The 10,333-nt window shown below is 32.1% G+C and overlaps 2 protein-coding genes and 1 long non-coding RNA gene across 7 annotated transcripts; 2 read left to right on the forward strand and 1 right to left on the reverse strand.

The window, feature by feature from the left end:
- Positions 1-52: 52 nt before the first annotated feature.
- LOC122404991 (symplekin) lies at positions 53-5,160 on the forward strand. Its single transcript, XM_043409436.1, has 16 exons — positions 53-373; positions 618-814; positions 889-1,122; positions 1,196-1,482; positions 1,545-1,774; positions 1,834-2,019; positions 2,096-2,538; positions 2,630-2,902; positions 2,971-3,154; positions 3,261-3,502; positions 3,571-3,749; positions 3,822-3,982; positions 4,057-4,192; positions 4,278-4,642; positions 4,730-4,807; positions 4,931-5,160. The coding sequence occupies exons 1-16, from the start codon at positions 320-322 to the stop codon at positions 5,015-5,017; spliced, it is 3,336 nt and encodes a 1,111-aa protein (XP_043265371.1). The 5' UTR covers positions 53-319; the 3' UTR covers positions 5,018-5,160.
- Positions 5,161-5,328: 168 nt separating this feature from the next.
- On the reverse strand, positions 5,329-8,912 carry LOC122404992 (17-beta-hydroxysteroid dehydrogenase 13-like). 5 transcript variants are annotated; one of them, XM_043409437.1, is made up of 8 exons: positions 8,716-8,910; positions 7,944-8,288; positions 7,483-7,659; positions 7,236-7,412; positions 7,007-7,156; positions 6,540-6,796; positions 6,351-6,476; positions 5,329-6,266 (listed from the first exon to the last, which is right to left on the reverse strand). In XM_043409437.1, the coding sequence occupies exons 2-8, from the start codon at positions 7,992-7,994 to the stop codon at positions 6,200-6,202; spliced, it is 1,005 nt and encodes a 334-aa protein (XP_043265372.1). In that variant the 5' UTR covers positions 7,995-8,288; positions 8,716-8,910; the 3' UTR covers positions 5,329-6,199. The 5 variants fall into 5 exon arrangements, with proteins under 5 accessions (XP_043265372.1, XP_043265374.1, XP_043265373.1 ...); XM_043409439.1 differs by having other exon boundaries at positions 8,056-8,288; positions 8,716-8,909; XM_043409438.1 differs by lacking the exon at positions 8,716-8,910 and adding an exon at positions 8,612-8,625.
- Positions 8,913-8,939: 27 nt separating this feature from the next.
- On the forward strand, positions 8,940-9,731 carry LOC122404993. The gene is made up of 3 exons (XR_006259735.1): positions 8,940-9,147; positions 9,400-9,486; positions 9,614-9,731. It is a non-coding gene; the product is annotated as an uncharacterized LOC122404993 (long non-coding RNA).
- The last annotated feature ends 602 nt before the right edge of the window (positions 9,732-10,333 follow it).

Consider the following 10,333-nt stretch of genomic DNA (forward strand, 5'->3'; position numbering starts at 1 on the left):
TAACATCAAACTATAGCGCTCAGGGATAGTAAAAATGCCAAGATGGCGACGCAAGCGATTTCCTTGAATGTTAAGATAGATTTTATTGTTCATTAACTTAAAATATTTACACAGATCAAACAGAAACAAACTTTTACCTTAATTATAAGAAAAATTATGTGCCTCTTAAGCAAACATTAAATTATGCGATGAATACGCGTTGACTGAATCATAGCCAATTACAGTATATCGAAATTTCAGAGTATAACTGTTCGACAGCTTTTTTCCACAATAATCTATATTAAAGTTTAATTTTTGCTTGAATATTAAAAATTATAATATGGACCCCCGATTACATAGAAGAACAGAGCTGGAAAAGGGACCGGGTGATTTGGTCAGTGCCATAACCTCAACAATTTTGAAATACATTTGATTACAAACAGAGCATGTGTAACATGTAGAAATACGTATACATTTCGCGAAACTATGATAATTATTGTTCGAATACTTATGACTAATTTGTAAAAAAAGTATTTGATGTGATAGAATTTATAAAATTCTTAATTATAAAAATATATTATTTTTACTATAGAAATTTTTAAAAAATAAGAAAACTGGCATACTATTAAATCTTACAGATAGTTGAATGGTTGAACGAAGCTTCCTTGAATCCAGAAGGAGATATAAAAGTCACAAATTTATGTAAAGTTCAAGAAATCTTAATTAATAAAGAACCACAATTGCTTCCATTATATTTGGACGAAGCACTGCAATTCTCTGTAGACAGAAATGCAGAAGTTAGGAAAACGGTTACAGGTTTTATAGAAGAAGCTGGGTAATTATGATTATAGAATATATTATACAATACATTGTAATTATTCTTTTGTTATTGGTATATTATATTTGTAGAATAAAACAGCCAGAAATTATTCCACGTGTGGTTCAGATACTTTTAAGATTAGTTTCTGACGAATCATCAGCTGTTGCTAAACGAGCTCTCAGAGCTAGTGGCAGAATATTGAGAGCAGCATTGAAATGGATATCCAGTGCCATTACAGTTACTCCAGAAATGGAAGTAGCGTGGACCCAACTTAGCGCTTTAAAGATTCAGATCATAAATATGATCGATAGTGATAATGATGGGTAAAAAGATTATCAGAATTATTTTTTTATTGCATCAGTCAACTTTAAGTTACTAGACATTTTTATATTTTAGAATTAGGACACAAGCTGTAAAGTTCCTCGAGGGTGTTGTTTTAATACAAACATACCCAGATCCAGATTCACCAAAAAAACCAGATGATTTTTCTTTAGAAGATATCCCATTGACTTTAAAAATAGCTCGTAGACGAAAATTAGAAGAAGAAGCTAATGACGTAATGGATTTATTAATTAAATTTCATGGATCTCCGCATGTGAGCAGCGTGAATTTAATGACATGCATGGGATCTCTGGCATTGATTGCCAAAACAAGACCTCAATTCATGTCAGGCGTAATACAAGGTAACATTTTTGGGGACAGTGTGTTTATATTCGGTTTGTAACTAAAAGATGTCAAATTACAGCTTTGCAAAGGCTACAACACGATTTACCACCAACGTTATCGGATTCTCAAGTAACTAGTGTGCAAAAGCAACTGAAATTAACTCTGTTAGGATTGATGAAGCATCCAGCGAGTATAGAATTCGCGTCCACGATAGCTAAACAATTAACACAACTTGGGGCTAAAGAACAAGAAATAATTAAGGCTTATCCAAAACCAGAAGATATTCGACGTATGAAGAAACGCCAACAAGTAAGTTACGAAGTCAATAAACGAGACTTTATTCATAAATTAATTCATATAATTTTTAGGAAGCAGCTGCGGTTTCAGCTGCAAAACGCCTTAAAATCGACACTACTTTAATACCAGATGAACCAGAAATTGTACCCAGTCCAGTACCTGCCCCAAAATTACCTGAACTACTGGAACTTTCAGAGAACTTTATTGCAGAAAGATTAAGCGTAGAGATTGCTACAGATTTAGTAATGGATAGCATGGTATATAATATATTTTATACAACTATCATAGAAGCAACTATTTTTTAATTTTTTGAAACTTGGATTTCATTCACAGGCATGGGTCCCAGACACAATGACCACAATTTTCCAAAGAGAATATCAGCCTACTTCAACGACCGATATTAATAGTCAACGTCAAACGATTGCTAAATTGCTATCTGCACAAATAAAACAAGCCAAAGCGAAAAAGAAAAAAGACGCTAAAGACGAAGACGCTGTAATGGAGGATTTAGTCAAAAATCCGACCATTAGCGTGGCCGAAGCGAAACGGGAACGAAAACGTGAAAAAGACAGAGAGAAAGAAAAAGAGGCAAAGGCATCTTTGGAAGCGCACGAAAAATCACTTGCAAAAGCGAGAAATCGTCTAAAAGCTTTGAAATTGTCTGAAGTTACAAAACCATTGTCGAAGGAAATAAAAGAAAAAATGTTGCTGATGGCTGTTAATAGAATTCTACTTTCCGAAAAGATAGCCGTGTTCGGTGGCGTGGCAGCTATCAGGTATACAAATTTATGTAATCGTTATCTCTTAAATAATATTATGTATTTCTACCTGAATTCTCATTATTCATTTCTCATTATTTCGATTCAGATCAAAAATTTTAACAACTCTAGCCGCAACGTTCAATCCGTATATTAAAGAAGCAGTAATACGGTATATTACCGATGATATGAGAAATCGTTTGGACTTAGCTTTAGGTTGGTTGTACGAAGAATATGCGTTACTTCAGGGTTTCCAAAGACGAACTACATTGTGTACAAAGCCTCAAGAAGCTCCACATCAGGCTTACAACTTTCTGTTGTGTACCTTAGTATCGGCAATAAATCTGGTTCAAGGCAAAGATCGTGACACGCTGTTAAATAGGTAACAGAGTTAATAGAATATTCAACAATAAGACAAATAATATTAACCGTGTACTTATTTGGGAACAGATTATACTTGGAGGCTCCTTTAATTACCGAAGATGCTGTTGAGGCTTTAAAAATGATGTCTTCCGATGAAACAAGAGGACTGACACCGTTACAATTATTAAAAGACATGGTCATTCGCAGACCAACAAAACAACTAGTATTCCTGAATGTGCTATTATGTCATACTGGTCATGAGAACAGCACTGTAAGCTATAACGCTATACGATGCATGAAATATTGTAAAGCACGTGTTATCAAAGTGTTTTAAACACTTTTGTATTAACGTTCTAATCTTGTTTGTCTACGAATAGATAAGGGAAGCTGCTATACAATTAGTTTGTCAGCTATATAGTCGTCCTGAATTAAGTAAACTCATAGAAGAGTACGCGGTTCTTTATTTAGGTTTCTTACGACTTCACACTCCACCCGAAATCGTTTTTGGACAAGACCGGGGTAGACCGCAAGTAGAAATCCAGTGGACGGAATCGACTACAAGAGCTTGTCTCGGGTTGTACCTCGCTCTTCTGAGCGAGCACCAGGATTTAATCCATGAGTAAGTTACTTACTTAGCGAACGTATTGAAAAAATAAACGTAAATTCTTATCGATATTATCCTTATAGATTGGCAAGAGTTTATACATCAATGAGCGCGGATGTAAAACGTATGGTTCTTAGATTAGTAGAAGGACCAGTAAGGTCTTTAGGAATGGGCAGTCCACAGCTGTTAGCTCTTGTTGAAAATTGCCCGAAAGGCGCAGAAACGCTGGTTACAAGAATTATTCATATTCTTACAGAGAAATGTATGTAAGCCTGCAATTCAAATCTCTATATTTTCACGGTGTTTTATGTTTAATACATTGTTCCGTATTTAGCTGCGCCCAGCTCAGAATTAGTAGCAAGAGTAAGAGAACTTTATCAGACAAGAGTTTCCGATGTTCGATTTTTGATACCAGTTCTGAATGGCCTAACGAAGAAAGAAGTTATAGCTGCCCTTCCGAAACTTATCAAATTAAATCCTATTGTTGTTAAAGAGGTAAATGTGTCCGTAAGAAGGTTTATCCAAATCTAAAAAAAAGTGAGTATTGTATTTCAATGATTCTTCCACAGGTGTTCAATAGATTACTGGGTACCCATAATAACGAAAGCGGTGTACCTCACACTTCTCCAATCACGCCTGCTGAACTTTTAATAGCCTTGCATAATATAGATCCAAGTAAAGCCGAATTAAAAACGATTATAAAAGGTTGGGAGATATTTAATTTTTGTTCTTCCTGTTTTAAATCATTTTCTTTCTTACTCTATGGTCATGCAATAATATCGATTTGCAGCTACGTCTCTGTGTTTCGCTGAAAAACAAGTGTACACGCAAGAAACCGTAGCCGTTGTAATGCAACACCTCATGGAAATGACACCGCTTCCTACATTATTAATGCGTACAGTAATACAAAGTCTAGCTTTGTATCCAAGGTTAAGCGGATTCGTTATGAACATACTTCAACGATTAATTCTGAAACAAGTTTGGAAGCAACCAAAAGTCTGGGAGGGTTTTGTAAAATGTTGCGAGCGCACGCAACCGCAGAGCTTTGCGGTCATTTTGCAACTTCCTCCGACACAATTGGCCGAGGCGTTAAGGATGGCCTCCAATTTACGTGCTCCTTTACTAGCGCACGTCGAAGCTTTTGCTGAAAATCAGGTGAGTATCATTATTACAATGTATTAACAATTGTATTGCTTTGTTAACGAGTAAAGAGTAAAAAAAAATATGATTGTTACGTTTCAGAAAGCGCACATTCCACAATCGATAATGGATGTTATACAGGGTAAATCGCCTTGCGACATGCATGATGAATTTGATATTGTGAGTAAAAATACTTGTATATAAAGAGTCGATTTTTATACTATCATAAAAGAAAAACAAACAAAAAAAAAAAAAATAAATATATGAACTGATCCAAACAGCTTTTCCTTCAATTTCTTGCAGGCACCACCCGGTGATTATACGATCGAACAAAAACCAGATACAATGGAAACTGATGTTTCAGAACCAGCCCCCCCTGGTTTAGATTAGCATAAACTCATTCCAGTGTTGGGATTTGAATCATCATCTACAGATTGTCCCAACTTTAACGAATTCACATTGTAAATCATGAATTATTTTTTTCTCATATTTCATAACGATCTGAAACGTTAGATCCACGTATTCATCGTCACATGCAGCATGTAAATATTTCGTATTCAGAATTTTGCCGTAAATTCAATTTGTTTTATAATTTTGACAAATCCCATTTTAATTCTGGTTTTGTAAATAATAGTTTGCTTACATTTAAATACATATATATATATAAGTACATTATTTTCATGATATAGTATATTCTTAATTACATATCAAGACATTCATAACTCTATGAGAAACGATTCATTTCAATGCAAATGCTTATTTTATTTTAAAAGGGATCAAACACGATTATCATTGTTAATTGAATATCTATGTTTATACAAAAATATATTTATTAATACTCGGCATTCTTCGTGAAGTTTGCAACAAAATTGCTGGTAAAAAATCTAAATGTCGATACATAGTTACAAGTTTGTACACAGTCTTGGTAATCGAATCTAAAGAATCTTTTATCAAACACCTAAAATAGATATTTTGCCACGTTAAATCATTTACAACACCATGTATATAGACCATTTTTTCAGTGTGAAATGTGATAATGTTTTCTATTTGTTTCACAAAATATATATGATTTACGCTGTATAGATACGTGTTGTTTGATAAATGTTCAACTTGATGTATGTTTGATCTTACAGATGTCATGATTCTCAAAAAGTAAGTATTCTCATAGTTGTTGACTTACATTTAAATGTTAAATGCCATAAATGTATTTATCATATTTTATATGATATGTGTTTGCGTGTGTGTGCGTATGTGCGTGTATCTTTATTTCTTGTATTAATTAACAAATCATTCTACAGATTATTCGTAATTACTTAGCGCATCTGTTACATATCACGTATTATTTTTATTATCTACCTAAATACGTAGTATATTTGATATCAATACTATGAAACAAGAGTTACAAAAGGGAGATGTTTAACAGGTGACATTTCAATGATCGAACAATGTAGAAAAGGTAAATAAAATATTCTGTTATATAAATTTGAAACTCCTCTTGTACATTTTCCCATAATATGTATTATAGTTATATAAGGAAAGCGGATGTTCATATTTGATTAGAAAAACAAAATATCATCCAAAGTCAACTCCTGTGTCTAGTAAGTCGCGTAACATAAACGATGCTTTCTTTGGAAGTATTCTGGAAATATAAAATATATTATTTACACATAAGTTGGTTCTTTTAAACTCTTTACGTAGTTGGCGATATTAATGGTAAACTTACCTAAGAACGTGTCCCAGATAAAGTAAATAACCAGGTACACTAAATTCCGCGTAATTTCGCCGTACGCCGTCTAAAATTTGCTTAGCCGCTTCCGCGGCGGGCATTGTGCCGAAATAACTTGGTATTCTGTAGAAAACGTAAAATGATAAGTATTCGTAACAATATGACATTGTTTGTTTCATTCCTTACCTAAAACGAATATCTTTAGCAGCTTCTGCGCCTACGATAAACGGATAAACATGAACTAAAGTAATTATAATGTTACTATTAGAATGTCTTAATTCTGTATGCAGTGATTCTGCTAATCCTTGAACTGCAAACTGTGCGGTGGACAAAGGAACTCTACTGCCTCCAGTGGCACCACCCGATAAGCCAGCAACAGAAGACAAGACCACTATGTGTCCTTTACCAGTTTGTTCCATACAAGGTAAAACTGTTTCCAATAACTAAAAACACAAGTTATTGTTTACATTTATAATGCTAATAATACTATATAATATATATAAGTATATATCATGCACCAGAGATGGAGAAAATTCTTATCTCGATGAAAAGTTTCAAATAAGGAATAAAAGATAAAGAAATATTTATTTGTTACTCATCTCACAAGAAACTAATAAAATTTTGCCTATCTCTGCAGTGCATTAAATCTTTACCCAGAAGTGACTAATAACAGATAAGTCAATTGTATGTCTTATTTCCGGTCGATCTTGTATTAAGGCTCTAGGGCTAGGTATACTGCAGCAATGAAAAAGCATTGTAATTTTGCCTAATTGAGATTGAATAATATTCACTGTATGAGCTACCTATTATAATTGATTTACAATTTAATTAATATATGACTTTTACACAATGAATATCAATTTTATATTCAATAATACTTACTTCGTTCTTAATAGTTACATTGCAAATATATGGTTTAGCTATCCCTATTCCCTGTGAGGCACTTAGCACAGTAGTATTACAATTTTCAACATTAATGTCTACACAAGCAACACTAACACCCAACTGACACAAATGAATCGCTAATTCTCTTCCTATTCCACGTCCTGCACCAACAATCTGAATAAAAAAGAGGATATATAATGAATAAAACAAATTATTTTTAAATTAAATACAATGACTATGTTACCATTGCAACTTCCCCATGAAGACTTTTCAAAGGTGGAGGTCTAAATGTTCTGTACACTGCAATTAAAATAGCAAAGAAAATCCCAATTAAAAGTGTTGCAAGATCCAGTATCAGAATGAAAAGAGAATACAGTTTTATTAGCATCTTTGGTGGTTTGAAGCTTCTCCTTAGACTCTCCTAAAACATAATTTTACATTTGCTTTCAAGCTATTACATTAATCTAAAATAGAATACAATAAAAAAAAAATAATGATAGCAATAACACAAAAGTAATAAATAATAAACTTACTTAATAATTACGTGAATTAAAATAAATTTCATTTTTTATACGAATGTTTCACTAAAATCAAAGGGAATCTAATGTTTAATTTAAGCATAGATCTGATCGAAAATTGGCTTAAAAAATGTATAATTACTAAAAATCTTTTTTTCTGTTAAATAAATTTTCATCGTCCACTTACCATTTTTCTGAATGAAGTAATGAGATCAAAATGTAAACCCAATCGCGTCATGGGATAATTTGAATCAGTTAATCGCGTGAAAAAGGCTTTTATTTAATCGAAACATGTATACCTTGTGTCATGTATCGTCGTGAACTTTATGATAACGTATCGTACATTGCGGAGGGAGCTATCCAAAATTTGCATCGACCAGTCCGACGTTTCGTAACAACACAAACAAGCGTTATTATAAATTTTACGATAAATGTAAAATATCGAATTTTATGATATATTTCACACACTCGAGCACGCTTTATTAAAACCTTTGTTTGCGGTTTATTGTATTGTTTCTGTACGTACAACCCCCTGAGAAAATGTTAACAAGACAATATTGAATTTGATTGTATATCATTAATTGGTAGACATTGATCATCGGGAACATATTTAACTATACGCAAAAATTGAAACTTTTAATTTGAAACTAGCGAAAAAATACTTTCATAAACTTATCCGAATTATTTTTTATATCAAAATAATTTAATAGATATTTGTGATTCCTTCTATATTTTTCTATCAATGCACAAAACGATACTTGAACGATAAACGAAGATCTTACATTCTTTTATAATTTACATCTCTACTATTTTTAAACAATTTTGATTTGCTTAAACGTAAACAAAAAATAATACTAATAATGTAAGACGTGATGTTCTATGATGACATTTATAAACACATGTGCGATTGAAACTTCTATATACATTGTATATACATATATTTACAATTAGTACGGTACCTATATCTAGTGCCATTCTTAAGGAGAATGTCCAATTTTATAAATTGATAACTCTATAAACATACATTAAATTGAAAAAAATGAAATATAACAAAAAATTTAAATTCAATTTTCATTTTCAATAATTTCTTTTAGTGACAATCTAATCGATAAATGGTGTGCCGCTCAACGATCCAGTATGTACACAAGGTACCATAAGGCACCATCTACCTTACTGTCATGATTCATAGGTTGAGAAGCACTGTGGTATAATGTATAGATCAGATTGGTTACGCAGACATTTTCCAACGGAGTACGACTTGGATGTATTAACACTAAAAAGATTTGTTCAAAATGTGGTATGAGATATTACCAGTAATTGCTATACTAGGTGTTGCGATCATGGTACCACAAGTAGTTCCATACCACGTAAATGATCTGTTATTTGGATGCGTATGTTGTTTTTCTAATCTAACCTATACGATTACGTAATAAGAATATGTAGAGCCTGTGCCATAAAACAAAGACTTTATGTATCATTAAATTTTCTTCTTTTTATACAACACTGGTGAATAAACGTAAAGTGACGATTGATCAATTATTCAAATATACCATTTCAGTTATTACAGCATTGTCATATATTATAATTTTTTTCTTTATTATTTACGTTTCTATATTTAATTTAATTGCATTATATTGTTACAGCCATTCCGTAGAAAGCTTAGTACACATTGGGATTATACAATGTTCGAGAGAGACGATGCATTAACTGGCTCAGTTTATAAGAAAGCAGTAAGCATTTACCTAGATTTATATCATCTAATGATTCTAAAAATTTATATTATTATGCGATATTGTATTATTTAAAACTATTGGTTGCTTATTAAAAAATTTACTTAATACGGTTTCATTTTTATAGGGTTTGGAGAACATTCCTGATAAATAAATACATACATTTATTTCACAATATAGGATATCATTGTAGTATGTAAATATATGATTATAAGTAATATAATAAACTCGAGTTCAGTTTATCCATAATAAGTTTTTTAATGCACATTGGTTTGTAATAAAACCATTCCAATAACATATTCCTACATGATCATAGTTTGTGGAAGAGACGAAGCATGTTTATTAATTACGAGAACTCTGGCTCATAACAGATATAATTACAATATTAAATTAATACACTGTTCAAACATTCTTAGAAAAGTTTATTATGTATTTTTTTTCAACTATACCCCTACTTGCACATTTTAAAAGTACAATAGTATATTTAATAGGAAAATTTTGTTCAAGTCTACATTCTTTCAGTTAATAATTCCTAAGGTATAATCAATATGAATATTGAAAGAGGACTTTGCTGTACATTAGATATAGTTGAAACGAATAAATCCAAATAATTTTGAAGTCGATTTCATATATTCCTTAAAGGGAGATTGTCTTTCGCGATTGCGTTTCGACAAGTACTCGTATAGGTCATAATTCGTAGTCCCAATTAATTCGTCTTTGGAAAACAATTACACAAAGAGATTTTTATACTTCTGGACGACAAATATTTGGGAAAGACACTGAGTAAAATGATACTGTAGGAAGGAATATTATTTTGCGACAGTATGTAGATAAAGAAAACGGCCAT

Source organism: Colletes gigas, unplaced genomic scaffold (genome assembly GCF_013123115.1).
Source record: "Colletes gigas isolate AHSC1104 unplaced genomic scaffold, ASM1312311v1 Colletes_gigas_Sc00003, whole genome shotgun sequence".
Taxonomy (NCBI): Eukaryota; Metazoa; Arthropoda; class Insecta; order Hymenoptera; family Colletidae; genus Colletes; species Colletes gigas.

Bases quoted from the DNA above. Each gene is read 5' to 3' on its own strand.
- LOC122404992 (XM_043409437.1), bottom strand. From the start codon at position 7,994: ATGACGCGATTGGGTTTACATTTTGATCTCATTACTTCATTCAGAAAA. The intron at 7,413-7,482 runs GTAACATAGTCA...TTTTTTATTCAG, and splicing joins TTCATGGGGAAGTTGCAATG to ATTGTTGGTGCAGGACGTGG. The intron at 7,157-7,235 runs GTAAGTATTATT...CAATTATAATAG, and splicing joins ATGTAACTATTAAGAACGAA to GTAGCTCATACAGTGAATAT.
- LOC122404991 (XM_043409436.1), top strand. From the start codon at position 320: ATGGACCCCCGATTACATAGAAGAACAGAGCTGGAAAAGGGACCGGGT. The intron at 1,123-1,195 runs GTAAAAAGATTA...TTTATATTTTAG, and splicing joins ATCGATAGTGATAATGATGG to AATTAGGACACAAGCTGTAA. The intron at 2,903-2,970 runs GTAACAGAGTTA...ATTTGGGAACAG, and splicing joins CGTGACACGCTGTTAAATAG to ATTATACTTGGAGGCTCCTT.